Raw genomic sequence first — 20,178 nt, 5'->3', positions numbered from 1 at the left:
AGTCGCATACAAAAGGCAAATGATTATAATGTTTGTCTTAATTGCTTACGATTAGGCCATTCTGCTAAGCAATGCAAACTATCACATTGCAAATATTGTAAAATAAAACATAATACGATTTTGCATTTAAATTCGAATGACTTCAAAACTGTCAATTCATTGCCTTCTTCTTTGCACGTTGCTACGTCTAATGTTGCACTTTCGGCCAATTGCTTGCAGCTTGCTACTTCTGCGCATGTATTACTGTCCACAGCTCTGGTGAACGTGATCGGCGCGTCGGTTAAAAAGTACACTGCACGTCTACTGCTGGACAACGGTAGCACGGCGAACTTTGTTACGCAGACATTCTTCGAGAAACTGGGTTTGTTACGATGCGGTACTAGCACCAGGGTAACAGGTATTAATAAAAGTATTTCTACTAGTACACAGTCTTGTCACCTCCTAATAGAGTCTTTATGCTGTGCCTATACTGTAGATATAGAGTGTCATATCTTGCCTGAAATTACAAAAGTGTTACCGTTGTCTTTCGTACACATCAACCACGTCTCTATCCCTTCAGGTCTTAAACTAGCGGACCCGAACTTCAACGTTCCGTCGGCCGTAGATATCCTGGTAGAGGCTGAAGTTTTCTGGGAGGTATTAAGTAAAAATTATATAGATTTAGGGAAAACTTACCTAAATTACATGAAACTAGATTCGGATGGCTAGTATTAGGTAGTATTCCCAACCAATATAAACAAAAATCTATTTCCAATCATTTTTGCCATCACACTAATGTCACTCCCGACCTTACTCAATTCTGGGAGCTTGACAATGTTTCTTCAAAACATTCATATTCTCTAGAAGAAAGAGCATGTGAGCAAATTTTTAAGCAAACCACTGTTCGTAACAATGATGGTGGATTTGTAGTCACCATGCCTTTAAAGGGAGACCCTAGTAATTCAGGTCAATCATATTTACATGCTAAAAATAGGTTTTTATCCCTTGAAAGGCGATTTAAGCGTGACCCTATTTTTAAAAAGCATTATATGGAATTTATGCGAGAATATGAAAACTTAGGTCATAAGACTTTAGACTCGCACTCTACTTTAGTACCTGAAATCTCTAAATTTCAATATTTTATTCCCCATCATGGAGTCGTTCGAGATTCTAGTACCACGACAAAACTACGCGTAGTATTCGACGCACCAGCCTCTACCAGTTCGGGCGTGTCTCTTAACCACATAAAGATGGTCGGACCAGGGGGCTTAGACAAAGTAACATTTAAAAAACGATAGCGAAGTTAGAAAAGAACAAAATGTATGGGATTGACATAAGCCGCGCTAAGTCACGTGGTCAATCGACATCACTATCGCAAATTGGTAGACAATGTTAAAATTCATTACGAAACCATAGATTAGCGAACTGTTATCGAACGTTATCCACGTCGTTACCATACAAATGCGTAGACAAGCAGCACTTTTTTTGTTCGCCTTCGTTGCGATCGCGGTTGTCAAAAAAGTTATCGAAGCGAATACAAAGATGCTGTAGATATCGAAACAACATGGCCGATTTCATTCGACAGCTGTTATTTTAACTCGTAAAAAAAATGCATTCATTACGTTTATTGTGGGCTGCACACAATGAAAATACATGGCAGAGGCGCCAAAGGCGATCAACGTTAAGAAGAGATTTGGAAACAATTGAGGAAATGCCAGAGTTGTTGTTCATACAACATTTCAGGCTAAACAAAGCCACATACCGTAAATTATGTGATGATCTAAGGTATTGTGCTAGATTAAAAGGATCCGCTGAAATTTCCCTGGAAATAAAGGTAAACAATTTATGTGTATATATATATATATATATGTGTGTGTGTGTGTTCGACACGCATCGCAATAAAAACCACCTAATCTACGGGATTACACTCAGTAAAACAACCGTTGCAAGGTGAACTGACTTTATTCACACTTGAAAGAAAAAGCCCAGTGGCAGTATGAAAACAGGGCGACCCTTATATACTTTCCCGCGAACACAACGCTTGCGCGATTCAGAAATGAGCTGCCGTTGCTTACCGCCCATGACATATATGAAGATTCAGTTCACAACGTCGATAGCGCGATTCAGGATGAATCGTGACTTGTTTTAGTGACATACTACTTTATTGCATACATTTTATCTTATTTTATATTATATTTTATTTTAAACTTATTTATTATTTTATGAATATTTACATAAAATGTGAGGCTTTAACATTCCGCCCACCATGGACAGAATGTCCATAAAACATGAGTAACGAAAACAATAAACAAAATCAAAGCACTAAATTAAACAATGAAAACACTTAAATGACTAAATTTATTCTAACATAACTCCTTATTCTGTTATTGGCAGAATACAAAGCTTTGACGTTGGTCTTTTAATTATATTACCTTTACAACGCAAACTAACTACGCGAGTAATATTGTCCACCCCAGGATGCTTATCCACGACTAAACCAAATAACCACTTAGCTGGAGGTAAATCATTCTCTTTTACTAGTACTACATCCCCAACTTTAGGCTCTGAAATCTGATGTGCCCATTTGTATCTATGGAAAAATTGAGTTAAATACTCTTGTTGCCATCGGCGCCAAAAATGCTGCTCCATACGCTGAGTTAATTGCCATCGTCGAAGATTACTTATGCTACTAGTTTCGTTTTCGAGGAATAATAACCGGATGTTTCATATTATCCGCGATATCAGATAACTGCAACCGCCCACCAACACGGAGAATTCCAACTTTATCCAGAAATGGATTCAGTGAGGTAAGTTTGCTTTTATTATTTACAGTTCCTGATTCCGCTAAGCTCTCTAATTCAGAATAAAAATGTTGTGCTTGACATTGACGAATACATATGTTTAATGCTTCGGTTAGTTCTTCAGAAGCAAATGTTTTGCCATAAGATAATCTAGGTTTATTATGTAAACAGTTCTTAAAAAATCTTCTACAAATAGCTATTATTTTCAAAAGTTTATTTATCGACGAAAATCTTTCCCACAAATGAAATGTATTCTGAGTAACTAAATGATGTGTCTTGATCTTTTCTTCTAAATTTGTTTCTAGTAAATAGTCTCCCATTTTGTAAATTATTTCTTTATCTTTCAGCCATTTTGGACCTACCTTCCATAAATTATTCTCAGGGTAATTTAAACCTTGTACACCTCTAGATGCACAATCTGCTGGGTTATCTGCAGACTTTACATATGCCCATTGTGTTCCATTTATATAGCTAAGAATCTCTGATGTTCGATTCGCAATGAAACATTTCCACCTACTTGGATGGCTATTTATCCAAGCCAGCACAACCGTAGAGTCAGTCCACGCATGAACATTCTGTTTTGAAACATTGTAAATTTCCGCAACTTCTCGAAGCAATTTTGTTAACAGGACAGCACCGCACAACTCCAGACGCGGAATAGTGACCTTTTTCACTGGAGCTACCCGCGTTTTTGACGTAATGAGAAACACGTTTACTTCACCTGACTAACTAATAACTCGAGCGTATACAACTGCCGCATATGCATCATTCGAAGCATCGCTGAAGCTGTGAAGTTCAAGCAAGGAATCATTATCTCTGGTATGTATCCATCTAGGAATTTGAAATCCGGTAAGTAAATTTAAATTATTTCTATATGAAATCCATTCATCTAACAATTGTGGTGGAAGTGGTTCATCCCAATTTATTCCAGATATCCAAAATTTTTGGATGAATATTTTAGCAACAATTATACTTGGTGCAATCCAACCCAACGGATCGAATAAACGAGCAATATCTGACACTACTTTTCTTTTAGTTACAGGGTGATTCAACGGTGGCAGCTGCACGGAGTACTCAAAATCGTCGGATCTTCGGTTCCAGGTAAGTCCTAGCATTTTTCTTATTTCATCTGTTTTTAATTCTAAAAATTCCTCATTACAATTTGTTTGTACATTTTCATTTTGTAAATGTTTTAATAGTTCATCATTATTACTACACCATTTCTGCATTTCAAAACCCGCTCCCTTTAGTAAAATCTTCATTTCTTTGCATATTTTTCTTCCTTCCGCAACATTCTGGCATCCAGTCATTAGATCATCCATGTAGAAATCCTGTAAGACTCTTTGTGAAACATACGGCATATTACAACCATCGTCAAGAGCAACTTGTTGTAATGCTTTTACAGCTAAATAAGGCGCAGAAGCCGTGCCGAATGTTACAGTTAATAATCTTAAATGTTCTAAGTTGCTTTCAGGATCATCTGGGTTACGCCATATAATTCTTTGGAAGTCTGTATCTTCTGGATAAACCTTAACTTGGCGATACATTTTAATAATGTCCGCTACGATACATATGGGATGAGTTCTCCAACACATAATAATATGTCTCAAGTCCGATTGAAGATTGGGACCAACCAACAAGTCACTATTCAGTGATTTTCCATTAGTGCCCGGACAAGACGCATCGAACACTACCCTCACCTTGGTTGTGGTTTTGTCCTCTCTAATTACAGCATGGTGAGGAAGATAAACGGCATCTTTTTTATCAATTTCATCATTTGGCACACGCTCCATGTGTCCGAGATCCAGATACTCCTTAATTACAGTTACATATTGTGATTTTAGGTTTGAATTTTTTAATAATCTTTTTTCTAACAATAAAAATCGTTTAGTAGCGATATCCTTTGAATTTCCGTACTTGCAAGTAGGATCTGAATCTCGGAAAGGGAGTTTCACAACATACCTGCCAGTTGAATCTCGTTTAGTCGTGGCAGCAAAGATCTCTTCACATCTTACTTCTTCTTCAGTAAGTATTTTCTTATTCATGTCATCTTCTGATTCCAGCTCCCAAAATTTGCGAAGCAATTCATTATCATCAAGCTGAGTATGTAGGTTAATAACATTAGAACGATGACCATTACCACTATTATCCACACATCCTGAATAAACATGTCCAGATAAGATCTAACCTAGTTTGGTTTTTTGAGCTATAGGAGAACCAGGTGGACCTTTGATTAAACCATCTTCCAATATCTGGGCATATACCTCGGCACCCAATAATAAATCGATTTTATTGGGTACATTGAATGTGGGATCGGCTAAGTCTGCCTTAGACAGTTCTTTTACTATTTCGATAAAAACCTTTCTTTCAGGTAAGAAAGATGTAAGATTACGCATGACGTGAGCCTTAACGCGCAAAATAAAATTGGAATGAAGTGACTTAATGGTTAAATAAACAACATACTTGGATTCTATCAATCCATTATGATCACTTCCCAATCCTGAAATCACACCTTTGTGTGGGATTTTCGTAAGTCCATACAGTTGAACCGCAGCTTCGGTAATGAATGACGCCTGAGACCCTTGATCGAGCAAGGATCTCAGTGTCATAGTTGCTCCTGTTCTACTCTCGACCTTGACTAAGGCAGTGGCCAATAGTACTTGGCTTTGACTATTCGCAAAACAGGCAACAACGTTTGAGTCACCTTGCAAAGAAGTTGTAGGTTCAACATCTTTGGCATCCGAGTTCTCGTTTGCAACATTACATTGGACGTTTTTAGGGTGTAAAAGAGAATGATGCCGTTTTTTACATACCTTGCAGCGAGTGGATTGGCGACAGGAAACAACAGAATGATTGGATCCTAGGCAGTTAAAACACAAACCCTTGGACTGGACAAAATTACGTCGCGTGTCTGTATCTTCCTTAGAAAACTTTTTACAAAAACATAACTTATGATTTTCATTACAGAAAGGGCAAACAATTGATGAAACATGATGTGACTTTACAGTGGCTTGTTTATTATAAGCTAATTTAGAACCTTTATTATCACAAAACTCTAAAGATCTGAATCTCTGTTCTAAAAATTCTTTAAACATCTCTATATTTGGCAATTCTTGTGTATAATTACATACCTTTGCTTCCCATTGCCTCCTAGACTCTATATCTAATTTTAAACATAAAATATATATAATTAAAATATCCCAGTTATCTATGTTCATCCCTAAATTTTTCAAGGCATTCATACATTCGTTAGTATTATTTAATAATTCCCTTAACGCCTGAGATGATTCTGACACAATGTTTTTCTGACTCATAAACCTCTTTAAAATGCAGTTGACTATATATCTTTTATTATTGTAACGATTCTCTAACTGATTCCAACATAAATTATAATTCGAACTAGTTATAGGTATATGACGAAGCAGTTGTTCTGCTTCTCCAGACAAATGTGACTTTAAATAATGCAACTTTTGTACATCATCTAAGGAAGCGTTACTATGTATTAAGGAAACAAATAAATCACGGAAAGAAGTCCATTCGGTATAATTCCCAGAAAAAGTAGGGATTACAATCTTAGGCAATCGCACACTTACGGTATTACTTTGACCTATTCCATTATTTATTTGTAGACCAATATTACGTTTATCTTTTATGTGCAAGTCTTTAAGTACATCTTTCAATATAGATTTATATTCCATATAAGCCTCCTCAGTTACATCAAATGTATCTTCCTGAAAATAATCCGAAGACTCTAAAATTTCTTGATCAAAATCAGATAGCATTTTAAAATGACTATCTTTAAATAAAATCCATTGTGTCTCTAAATTCTCAAGACGAGTTTCAACATAAGATACTGTAAGACGCTCTTTCGGCGACTTCTTGAAATTAATTTTACCTCTAGATATTGCAGAAGCAATGTCTTTTTGAATTCTGCTTAATGTTTCCATTTTAACCAAATCAATATATATTTTTACAATGAAATCAGATAATTTTTAACTTAATATAATCTTATACAAACACTTAACAATTGAAATACTTAAAGTCCGAAAATCCGGCATAGGTTCCCCGTAGTATCACTTTTTAACGAATTATTCTAAGTCCTAAACTACTTAAACTATCTTGAAATATTTTACAAGTCCGGAGTTAACTTTACTACTATTTGCACTTTATTGGTAATCTCACTGCACTATTTCTCGAAGTTATTAATAAAGCTGTAGCAAACCGTATGTATTCGTTACTGAGTAACGGGTACGCCATCTAGTACCGAGTAACTAAACGTTACTCACGAATACATTTCGTTACTCGTATGTTTCGTATGATACGAAACATGCCAGTGTTTGGTGAATGCTTACTGAGTAACGAAGGGATGCGCCATCTAGTACCGAGTAACAAAACGTGTTACGTTAGACACGAATGCGTTTCATTACTCGCATTTTTCGTATCTTTGGTACCTAGTACCTACATTGTTTTAGTTCTCGTATATACCGTTGCGTGTATCGAATCATATGTAAGGTTAATGAATTTAAACTTTTTAAACAGTTGAAAACGCGAGTTACAAGGAACGATATTTGTTCAATAAAATAACTGTATTATAAATTGAAAACATCGTCCAAGTATTATACTGTTTATTATAGTTAGTGTGCGTAGGCAAACTTTAAGATTGGAAGTTGGAACAGAAACAAGGTAAGAAAGTGTTCTTTACCAATGATGTTGTAGTAAACAGATATGTTATTAACGCGCAAAAAGTGAAGACTAGAAAACGTCCTAATTGGGACGTTTGCCTTTAGTTATTTTACGTAGTAATACGTTATAATACATCATAATTAAGTAGTAATACGTTTTGCGTAATTAAAACATGTAGTTATCCCTTTTACTTATTGTTTTTATCAAGCTATCCTTTTTACTTTTAACGAAATGTAAAAATAATCTAAAATAAACGGTCCCCGGCGCGGCACACTTTTTTGTTTTTCTGTTGTTTAGTATGGATATAACATATCTGTTTATAAGAATATCATTGTTCTTTACGATATGCTTTTGTTTTTTAGTATCGTGTATTTCGCGTTATTTTTTGTTTCTATCTTAAATGAATTAATTTTAAATTTAAATATAACAATTTAAATTTAACTAATATTATAATTAAAATGTAATGAAATGTAAATCATAATTAATTATATGCGATAAATAAAAGGCTTTCTATTCTATTCTATCTTAAATGAAACACTGCAATAAAACCGCTCTAATGAGATTTAATTATTAACCGACTTCAAAAAAAGGAGGAGGTTCTCAATTCGTCGGGGCCTTTTTTTTTTTTTTTTTTTATTTTTTATGTATGTTACCGAGTTACTCGAAGATGGCTGGGCCGATTTTGACAATTCTTTTTTTGTTTGAAAGGGTATGTTTTACAGGTGGTCCCATTGTCAGGAGATCAGGATCTGATGATGGGATCCTGGAGAAATCGAGGGAACTCCTCAAATTTTATAGGCACACCTATAGTGATTTTGGTTTTATTCAAAGTGCCTTGGTCATATGCTCACGAAAAGTGACATTTGATGAAGTAGAACTGATGATGAAGACCACAACTGGTAATCAGAACCTATTAGTAAGTAACTATTTTACGGGTTTAGTTCTATTTCTTTAAGATAGTCGTCAAGCAATTGATGTTAGTAAACATGCCTATGATGAAGTCTAGCTGATGGTGGACTACCAGGAGAATTCCGAAAAATGGTATTGTCTAATTGGCGATGAGCAGTTAACATTAGGCTATTGTAACTTAGGTAACGCTTAATTTGAGTTGCAGTCCACATCGTATTGAAACGGCGTTGAGTTATGTTTAGAGTCGAAAGCCGAAATGTACTGAGTATAATAAAGTGAATGACAAACACTACCAATTGTAATTATAAATAACAAAACAACACTGAAAAGCATTAAATAAATTTTTATAAATAAAAAAAAACCGCCTTCAAAAATGAACTAAAAAGAAAAAAATAATCAGTTACATCCATATCCAATTTACGATTTTTTAATCACCTTTTGAAGTCGGTGCCAACAAAGTAAATAAATTCCTATATTAAAATCATTTAATTTGTATCGATAGTAGGGTTTGTCTAATGGTGTCATCTATACAATAAATAGATTTCGTTTTTGTATGTATGTATTATGTACCTATATTAGCAATGTTGGCACCGACTTTGAGAGGTGATTAAAAAATCGTTAATTGGATATGGATGTAACTGATTATTTTTTTCTTTTTAGTTCATTTTTGAAGGCGGTTTTTTTTTTATTTATAAAAATTTATTTCTTGGTTAACAAAAGCTTTTATCAAATATTGTATATTCATTTATAAAATCGTGATATAAAATAAAGAAAGCCTGGTTTCGAGACCTTTAAGCCAAATCTTGTTTGGTTCGATTTATTATTATTTACACTTTTTATTATTAATTTTACAGTTCAATTTACCTGACACAATGGATAAGAAAAGAAGTAAGCTATGGGGATTTTTTACGCAGACTAAAGACGATAAGGCAAAATGCGATCTATGTAATTCGCTGTATTCAGTGAAAGGCGGCTCTACTACAAATTTGAAAAAGCACCTCATGATGAAACACAAACCAACCTACGAAACCTTAATTTCATGCTCCGTGTCAGATGCAGTTGTTCAAATACCATCAACTTCAGCAAGTACAGAATCTGCTAATCCTGTAATTAAAACAAAAGAAACCAATTCGCAGCAGACTATGTTAAGCGCCTTTATAAAACGTCCAGTAAATGTAGTAAGAGAAAAAAGAATTAATGATTTAATCTTTAAAATGATAATTAAAGACCTTCAGCCTTTTTCTGTAGTTGAAGACGCGGGTTTTAAAGATCTTATCAATTATTTAGAACCAGGGTACAAAATGCCTTCGAGGTACATATTGAGTAATCCTTTATTGGATGCTCAATACTCAGAAGTCCAAAAAAAATTAAAAGAAGAATTGGATACTGTAAAATATGTATCCATCACCACCGATGGCTGGACTTCAAGAGCAACAAACTCTTACCAAGCTGTAACAGTCCATTATTTATTAAATTGGGAGTTGAAGTCGGCACTATTGGGATGTTTTGAATGTCATGAGCGACACACGGCCGAGTTCATTAAAAGTGAGCTGTATAAGTTGCTCTGCTATTGGAGCATACAAAATAAAATATTCGTTTGCGTCACAGATAACGCAGCAAACATGAAGGCGGCTATAACATTACTAAATTTTGAACATTTGCCGTGTGTCGCTCACACTCTTAATTTAGTCGTGCGTGCAGGTCTCCAGGACTGCGGACTCATGGAGCTATTAAAAAAAATAAAAGTCATTGTGGAACATTTCCACAAAAGTCCAATAGCAACAAAAAAAACTAATTTCTATGCAGGAGCAGCTGAGGCCTTATCATAAACCTTTAAAGTTAAAAATGGACGTAGTGACCAGATGGAACAGTACCCTGGACATGATTGAGAGGATTTGTTCCCTTCAAGAACCTTTAGAAGCGTCTCTTGGAATTTTACACAATCCAGTGGAAAATCTTACAGAAAGCGAATGGAAGACACTACCAGAAATAATAAAAATTCTGAAGCCATTCAAGCAACTCACTGAAGAAATGTCTTCTGAAAAAAAAGTGACAGTGTCAATGGTCCTGCCTCGACAGAAAGCATAATTAGAATACTTAATCATTTAGATTTAAACATTATTACAGATACAGGAAAGAAACTGGCAAGTAAAATAACTATAGAATTTAAAAGTAGATTTAAAAATTGTAACAGGCACCCAGTGTCATCTAAAGCAGCACTGTTAGACCCGCGTTTTAAGAAGCTGGCATTTACACTTGATGCAACAAGTTATGAGTCTGCCAAAGATGCATTGAAAACTGAGCTGCAAAACGAGTTCAACTTTCATAAGCAGTCGATAGAACCTAACAATAACAAATCGACGTTAGCCATATGTACTGGCGACACTGACGCTGGTAACGATTTACTATGGAAAGATTTTGACGCTTTGGCATCCTCAACGTTTGCTTTGGACTCTGTAGTTAGCAGCAGCTTAATTACCATGAGGCAATATCTAGAAGAACGCGTTCTTTCTCGAAATGAGTGTCCTTTGAAATGGTGGCAGGCGCGGGCAATTCTGTACCCCGAACTCTCAAACTTGGCTCAGAAATATTTATCAGTGATGGCTACCTCGGTACCATCTGAAAGGACTTTTTCCAAATCGGGCCAAATATTAAGTGAGAGGCGCAGCTCTATTCAACCAAAGCGAATGGAAAAGATTTTATTTTTAAATATGAACCAGAGATTCCTGCCTTAAAATGTTTCTAATACTTTTTTGGTACTCAAATGGTGCGACGAGCATGTCCTAGATTTTAAATGTTAACGATTGCCCGTAACAATTGCGATAGGTTCAAATTCATTCTAAAAAAAAAATATTTTCTTTGTTATTTTAATTTAGTTTTAAAATGTTTTTATTCAATTATTATGTTTATTTACACTCTAAAAAAAAAAAAAAAATTACTGATTGTTTTAGTTTTGTTTAAAATGTTTTTATTTTATTATTATGTTTAGTTACATTCTAAACAAAAGATTTTATTGATTGTATTAGTTTCGTTTAAAATGTTTTTATTCTATTATTATGTTTAGTTACATTCTAAAAAAAAGATTTTATTGATTGTATTAGTTTCGTTTAAAATGTTTTTATTCTATTATTATGTTTAGTTACACTCTAAAAAAAAAAAAAAATTTACTGATTGTTTTAGTTTTGTTTAAAATGTTTTTATTTTATTATTATGTTTAGTTACATTCTAAACAAAATATTTTATTGATTGTATTAGTTTCGTTTAAAATGTTTTTAGTCTATTATTATGTTTAGTTACATTCTAAAAAAAAGATTTTATAGATTGTTTTAGTTTTGTTTAAAATGTTTTTATTCTATTATTATGTTTAATTTCGTACTAAGCAAAACTTTTTTATGTTGATTTATCATTAGACTATTGTTTAAATTTTATTGTCAATATATGATTTTCAATACCCATTGGTTTGCATTTTCATTATAAATAATCGATATAATAATCGATTGTGATGTTATTGAGATATAACCTCAGTTCACGGTGAAAAAATCAAAAGAGTAAATCCATTGCAAATTTGGTAGATTCAACTAGATTCCATCAACAGTTCACTTTTAGTTCTACCCTTTACCTATGAAATAAAACGAAGTTTAGATTAACTTAAACATAAGTATGTAATTCAAACAATAAAGATCATATACAGTATACGAATTGCATACGCGATACGAATCAATTCGTTGCTCTAACATAACAGCATGATAAAAGAGATCAGAAGTAACGAGTAACGATACGATAGTAACGAGTACTGATTGCTAAAGTAACGAATACATACGGGTTCATTTTCTTTCGTTACTTTTACACCTCTAGTTATTAATGAAACAATAGTACTCACGATTTTCCACGAGCTCACTCACTACTCACTTCCCTTTGATGTTTGGGTTCCTTTACTGTTTAGCCGCTCGCTGCTTTTATTGTGACTTTTCATCCGCTTGGCTTTCCCGTACTGATGATGATTCTTGTGATATAATTGCTGCCTCACCGCGTCTTCCAACACTGTGTCAAGAACCATACACCACCGTAGTAGGGGCTGGAGAGGTGCCCATATAACTACCAGAGGGCACCTCTGTTATGCTGTCTTCCCAATCCGGCTCGAAGGACCAATATGTTCGACACGCATCCAATAAAAGCCACCTAAACTACGGGATTACACTCGGTAAGACAACCGTTGTAAGACAACCGTAGGTGAACTGACTTTATTCACACTTGAAAGAAAAAGCCCAGTATGTAAACAGGGCGACCCTTATATACTTTCCCGCGAACACAACGCTTGCGCGATTCATAAATGAGCTGCCGTTGCTTACCGCCCATGACATATATGAAGATTCAGTTCACAACTTCGATAGCGCGATTCAGGATGAATCGTGACTTGTTTTAGTGACATACTACTTTATTGCATACATTTTATCTTATTTTATATTATATTTTATTTTAAACTTATTTATTATTTTATGAATATTTACATAAAATGTGAGGCTTTAACAGTGTGTGTGTTTTAATGGAAGCAATTAGGTGCTTGTGAGTACAATTTTGTCGATTGTTGTACTTAAATAAACTTACCGCTATTAACTTAGCTAGAAAAATTCTATTCATATGAAGAATATAAAAAGTGTAAAAATATAATTATGTAACTATGTTTCTCACTATTTATTATTAACTCTTTCATGCAATTATTTTGTCAAAATCAAGTCTGTGAAAACCAAGTAATATTGATATATATTGTACTTACCTACTTAGTTTTATATTATTTTCAGGTATGTGATTATGACCTAAAAATCATAAACGTAAACTCCAAGTTTGGTGGAGCAACGCATGACTCTCACATATGGTCTACAAGTCAAGTGGAGACATATATGCAAGAGCTTCATGGTAATGGGGAACAGGTTTGGTTATTAGGTAAGACATTGGCCCTGGAACTGGAGTATGTACTCAATTATCCTTTAATTAAGAATTAATATTTTTAGGTGATTCTGGATATCCGCAACGGCCCTGGCTAATGACGCCTATATTAAACGCTGAACCAGGATCCCAGGAAGAGGAGTACACTCGGCGTCATGTCCAAGCCAGGTCTCGTATTGAGCGCTGTTTCGGACTACTTAAGGCACGTTGGAGGTGTCTGCTTCGACACAGAGTTCTTCATTATCACCCTGACATGGCTAGAAAAATCACCAATGCATGTTGTGTGCTACACAATATTGCAGTATCTGCTAGGATACCACCTCCCAGTGATATGCCAGTCAATGGTCTTGAAGGTAATGAAGAGCATTCTATGCAACAAAGCACCACCGACGGAAATGAGTTAATTCGAGGCAGGGCTATACGCAATGTTTTGGTTAGAAGAATGTAACTATTTTATATATATATTATAACATTTTGAATAAAACTATATTATTGATTAGTATATTTTAATTAACAATCAACCTTATAAATTTTTTAGACGTAAATCATCCAATAAAACTAATAAATTGCTGGGCATAATCCAATACGAAAGATAGATTTATTGATTACACATTAACTAACTAACATAAATTGTGTCAATGTGTGACACTTACTAATTTTAACACTTAAAAAAAAAACAAGGAACAGTCTTAACAGTTGAAAAACATAGTATAACAGTCTTATCGCAGTCTTAAAATTAACGAGTAAAAATTAGTAATTAGTAACAATTCAATAATTTAACAGTCTTTGTGTCTATAGGTACTCAAATAAAACAATGTATTCTAAAAACATTTTATACCTATGTAAAAACATTTACTTAACATTTAGTTGGTGGTAGGGCTTTGTGCAAGCTTTTCTGGGTAGGTACCACCCACTCATCATTTATTCTACCACCAAATAACAGTACTCAGTATTGTTGTATTCCGGTCTGAAGGGTGAGTGAGCCAGTGTAGCTACAGGCACAAAGGACATAACATCTTAGTTACCAAGGTTTGTGGCACATTGATGATGTAAGGAATAGTTAATATTTCTTACAGCGTCATTGTCTATGGGTGATGGTGACCACTTACCATCAGGCCCATATGCTCGTCTGCCAACTTACAACATAAAAAAACAAGGTTTGAATACTATCGCAATAGGAACAGCACCATCGGTCAACACTGAAATTGAATATTTATTCAATGTTTAGCGGTTCTGTGTTGTCCCTGCTGCGATAGTAGTCGAGCCAGGCTTGTGCTATATTTACGAGAGCCCGTAAAACATCGTTTCGCTCATGATCAACTTCGAAAGCCCTCATATCGCGCTCGTGCTGTAACTCTAGAGCTCTTAAGTCGCGCTCGTGTTGAAGTCTTGTGCGAGTTTCCTCCGCCTCCAGTCGTCGTGTTTCGATGGCCACAAACTCGGTCACCGCTCTGTCAAAAGGGGTCGGTGCCTGCTTCCGGCGGCGGGCGCGCCGACGCGGGCGACCGGACGAGCCCGCAGACTGCGGCGTGTCTGGCGTACGGGGGGCAGCTGTCCGCCGCCGCCGGGGGGTAATGGGCGCTACCAGCACTACCGGCTCGACTGGAGATGGTGAGGCCAGTGGAGGCTGTGAAGTGGAAGGTTCTAGAACAAAAAATGAGAGTTGTTTTGAAAAAAATCCAGTTCTATTTTAGAGAACTGGAGGCATGAATTTAATTAAAATTACAGAATTCAATGTACCTACATAATTACAATAAAATTAATCCAGTAAAGAAGACATACCATCTACAGTTTCGAAGTACTCCCTATCATCTATAGCGACGACTTCTTGTGCAGAAGATTGTGATCTCTGAAAAATATATCATTTTTTGCTATTATACCTAGGTTGATTAAAAAAGTATTACGTAGGTACAACTGCTAAAAAAACATAAAGCATAATGTAAGCATAGGATTATCTATGTTATGTTCGATTCATGGCCAAGGTTGGCGGCATTTTTCTAGTATATATTATATATAATGATCAATAATCAAGTGAATAGCATTGTAAATGCAAAAAAAAAATTAAACTATTTTTTAACTATTATATATGTAAGGATATCACTATCTATGGTAATGGCATTCCTCTTCCACTGTGTTTATAATCTGGGGAACAATTTGCTGTCAGTGTGACGTGAGTGACACCGACGATAAATTCTAGAAGGAAAAGAGAGGTTTTGTGATCTTTAAAGAAACGTGGAAAATATGGTACAAAGAAATAGTTATAATATTATTTAAATTAGAAGTAAAGGCTTTAAATGTTGTTTTTTGTTATTTCAGGTAAGCTTTTTTGTTTACAATATGTTAATTGTAGTAAAACTTCTGTATAAGTGCGATGTGAATAAAATAAATTTTGTTATTTCAGAAAACACAATTTCGTCTTTATTTCGCCTGAGCATATACTATTATATATATATATAATATCCTCTCCTCCATTGGCGACAAAGTTGCCGGCTTGCTGACCCTCCTATATATATACATATATATATATATATATATATATATTTTTTTTTTTTTTTTTTTATTTATTATATATATATATATTATAAAAATCATGGGCAAGGCAAAATGGTATAAAAACGCGAGAATGGTCAGCTTTGAGGAGCCCCAAGATACTTACATCAAATCCAAGTTCTTTTATAGAAGCTTGTCCTTCCACCGCTAGAATCCCCATTATTGCCAACAGCCTCTCCTCCATTGGCGACAAAGTTTGCCGGCTTGCTGACCCTCCTCCAGTCCCTCCTGCGTGTCGCCTTATAGCTAATCCCTTTTTTTTTGTCTTGGACTTCCAATCTGCCCACACCTGTATTGAATATAGATCAGTCATAAGTATATATTTGATAAGCACTGGGAAGATTTGAAATATTATTTGAACTTTTTGTTTATTTACTTTAACACGTTCAAGGCCACAACATCTTTAGCAGTCTGAAAAGATTAAGCTGTACGACGATAATTTCAATAGAAAGGGATAAAAATCAATGGTTGTCAGTCCTTGAACGTGTTGATAATGCTATTTTTGCTACTGAAATTTGAAAAAAAGGTTTAAATTAAATGGACCTGTATTACAGAGTTAAGGAGTTGCTAGCTAGGCTTGAGTTTCATTGGAGCTAGTTGTGTAATGGATACTTCATTATCCATTTTCTGATTTGAACTAGCTTAATAAGAGCTAAATATAGAAAGTATAGCTAATCACTGTTTCATACAATAAGTCATTCCAAGAATATTCATGGTTCTTACTTTTTTCCACTTATCTGTCGTCTTGTTCACTCCACCGCCTACAGCATTCAACATAGTTGACAGTTCTAGCCACAATCGTTCGGACTTAATCCGACCCAGTGCTCCTCCAAGAGGCCTAGACAGGTCACCATGACTGTAACATAAACAAACTTAGATTAATTAATAGTGTTCCATTGTTACGGTCGCGTCATTGTTTACATTAGATATAAAACTTGCCGGTACGGATTGGCCGCGGGGATCGGCGGCGCAAAACTTCTATATCAAATTTTTCTCTATATTGCTTAGAAAATAATCGTTTTTTGTTACAAGACATAATGTTTGGTAGAGATTGTGGAGTGCATGATTTGAATAAAAATCGGTATATAGAGGGAAAATTACTTATTCTTTGTTCGTACAATCTCTTTACTACATGTTTCAATTTATGCCGTGGGTGACCAGACTAGTATTTCAACAATAAAAGTCTCTGTGTTCATTTTTCGCCGCGACTAGAACTAAACTCGTTTGATCACGGCACCAATACGCCGCGACTACCGCCGACTGATATACTCAAGCAGAGTTGACAATTGCTCAGGACTTGCCCGAACTCTTGAATCCATTTTTTTAACGCTAAAAATTAACATAGAACTTCATTTTAATTTGAACTTGCGCTATCCACAAAAATCAATCATTTTTGAATGCCATTAAATTTTGGAGACTACTTTATATAATAATACTTAATTTACTTACCACTATCAAATTAACGCAGCACCACTTCTTTTCAATTCAATTCAATTCGTAGTTTAATGGCTTTTTTAAATTTGTACACACAACTTTCAATTCAACTGACACTTTATGCCACTTACAGTGACAGCTAAAATAACAGTAGTATTCGATACCATAGCCAATATTTGTTTTTTTAGCGAATAACGATTTCGCCACAACGATCGCGACAGTTGTAGTACATTGGCTTGGCTAGGAAATTGTTATCGTTATCTCAGAGACGATAGCGAATTTCGGTATCTTTTCGCTACGAAGCAATGTTACTTTGTCTAAGCCCCCAGTAGTTCAAGACGACCTGTTTTCAATTTTAACATGTTTTCGTCAGCATAGGTACGTGGTTTCAGGTGACGTTGAAAATATGTATAGGGCGATTGAATTAAATCCAGTTCAACGACCTCTTCAAAAAATTATTTTTCGTTTTAATTCTTCAGAATCTCTAAAGACCTACACATTAAATACGGTCACATATGGTACTGCCTCTGCCCCCTATTTAGCTACAAAGTGTCTCACAAGTCTAGCTGATAACCTTGACGACGATCGTGTTCAAAGCGCTATTCGTCGCGATTTTTACCAGGGACTTAAATATCGATAAAAACACAGTAACGTTTTCTCTGCAAGTGCAAGATAACGTTATATTTGAGAGAAACGATACATAAAAACGATATTTTGCTATGCTTTGTATGTGTATAACGTTTAAATTACGTTACGATACCTTTCTAAATTAAACGTTTCTAAAATATCGTTATAATAAATTTTTATAAATAAAAAAAAACCGCCTTCAAAAATGAACTAAAAAGAAAAAAATAATCAGTTACATCCATATCCAATTTACGATTTTTTAATCACCTCTCAAAGTCGGTGCCATCATTGCTAATATAGGTACATAATACATACATACAAAAACTAAATCTATTTATTGTATAGATGACACCATTAGACAAACCTTACTATCGATACAAATTAAATGATTTCAATATAGGAATTTATTTACTTTGTTGGCACCGACTTCAAAAGGTGATTAAAAAATCGTAAATTGGATATGGATGTAACTGATTATTTTTTTCTTTTTAGTTCATTTTTGAAGGCGGTTTTTTTTTATTTATAAAAATTTATTTACTGCTTTTCAGTGTTGTTTTGTTATTTATAATTACAATTGGTAAATATTCTTATTCTTATATATAATAGTTGTTCATAAAGAATCCCATTATTTGGCTTTCGACTCTAAACATAACTCAACGCCGTTTCAATACGATATGGACTGCAACTCAAATTAAGCGTTACCTAAGTTACAATAGCCTAATGTTAACTGTTCATCGCCAATTAGACAATACCATTTTTCCCGATGCAATGCCGTTAATCATTGAGGAGTTCTCCTGGTAGTCCACCATCAGCTAGACTTCATCATAGGCATGTTTACTAACATCAATTGCTTGACGACTATCTTAAAGAAATAGAACTAAACCCGTAAAATAGTTACTTACTAAAAGGTTCCGATTACCAGTTGTGGTCTTCATCATCAGTTCCACTTCATCAAATGTCACTTTTCGTGAGCATATGACCAAGGCACTTTGAATAAAACCGAAATCACTATAGGTGCGCCTATAAAATTTGAGGAGTTCCCTCGATTACTCCAGGATCCCATCATCAGATCCTGATATTGATGACAATGGGACCACCTGTAAAACATGCCCTTTCAAACAAAAAAAGAATTGTCAAAATCGGCCCAGCCATCTTCGAGTAATTCGGTAACATACATAAAAAATAAAAAAAAAAAAAAAAAAAAAAAGGCCCCGACGAATTGAGAACCTCCTCCTTTTTTTGAAGTCGGTTAAAAAATAATAACGTTATTATTTATTGTTCTATGCCATCTCTTTTACTCAATGCTGTTTACTCTCATTTTCGTAGTTTTTATCGAAGCGTCGTGTCTAAAGCAATAGCGTACGTTTTGTGATCATCAGCCCAGCAATTTAACTGAGACAAGATTTGACTTAAGCAATCCGTAATATCGTAGGTAAGATAATTTAATCAAATATCTTTTTACAAGTAACTAGTGACCAGCTGTGAGTTTAATTAAAGTAATTTAGTTTTCAATATCCTATATGTCTGTTTTTTACTGGAGATAGAAGTTTTTCGTACTTAAATAAATATTTTGTTAGGAGCTAATTTCAAACACCTATCGTTAATAAACGGCAGATTGATATTATATTAGAACCAGTTAACTAAGCCAACTTGATAACTTTACTTATTAAAAAATCGCTCGCGTTTGCTTAACATTTATTAGTTCCTCGCGATCCTAATGTTATATAACGTATTCATACCTTATTAATATTTCTTTTGCAAACAATTTTTCGAATATCTGATTCAAATATAGATACCATAGCAATACAAATATTGAAAGAAAACTGAATTGAAAGAAAACGCAGGACGAACACTAGTTATTATAATCGAACTAATCAGAAAGCATGAAAAAGTAAAAAAAAAATTTGTATGTTATTCTAAACTAAATAATAAAAAAAACTTATTACCGAACAAAATAATAGTTACAGTAAGAAGTAGCATATTTTAACGTCTAAGGTCCAATTGGTTTTATAGAACTTTTATTCTATTTAATTATATAATTTCTATAAACGTACATGGTTCTGCAGGAACAACAACAAAAATTTAGGAATGAAGCGAAGTATTTCTCCTGATAGAATTTCTCCGGAAGCAAATAATCGCCCAATATCCCCATCGCTGTTACGGCCTACGAGATCCAATACAGAAGAGAAAAATAAGAATAAAACACGTTTTAGCGTCCAAATATTTAAGCCTGAATGTTGTATTACGCACA

At 34.5% G+C, this 20,178-nt stretch overlaps 1 protein-coding gene and 1 long non-coding RNA gene across 2 annotated transcripts; both read left to right on the top strand.

Annotated features, from left to right (window-relative positions):
- The first annotated feature begins 12,774 nt into the window (after positions 1-12,774).
- Positions 12,775-13,764, top strand: LOC124542440 (putative nuclease HARBI1). Its single transcript, XM_047120387.1, has 3 exons — positions 12,775-12,781; positions 13,155-13,313; positions 13,382-13,764. Exons 1-3 carry the CDS (start codon positions 12,775-12,777, stop codon positions 13,762-13,764), a joined length of 549 nt encoding a protein of 182 aa, XP_046976343.1.
- Positions 13,765-15,408: 1,644 nt separating this feature from the next.
- LOC124542756 lies at positions 15,409-15,762 on the top strand. The gene is made up of 2 exons (XR_006967379.1): positions 15,409-15,632; positions 15,718-15,762. It is a non-coding gene; the product is annotated as an uncharacterized LOC124542756 (long non-coding RNA).
- Positions 15,763-20,178: the final 4,416 nt, after the last annotated feature.

This window comes from Vanessa cardui, chromosome W, assembly GCF_905220365.1.
Source record: "Vanessa cardui chromosome W, ilVanCard2.1, whole genome shotgun sequence".
NCBI lineage: Eukaryota > Metazoa > Arthropoda > Insecta > Lepidoptera > Nymphalidae > Vanessa > Vanessa cardui.
Note: the sequence above shows the minus strand (reverse complement) of the source record. Positions and strands in the feature narration are given on the sequence as shown.

What these genes read in the sequence shown, in the direction of transcription:
- LOC124542440 (XM_047120387.1), top strand. An exon ending in GGAACAGGTTTGGTTATTAG is followed by an intron (nt 13,314 to 13,381) that starts GTAAGACATTGG and finishes TAATATTTTTAG; the next exon opens with GTGATTCTGGATATCCGCAA.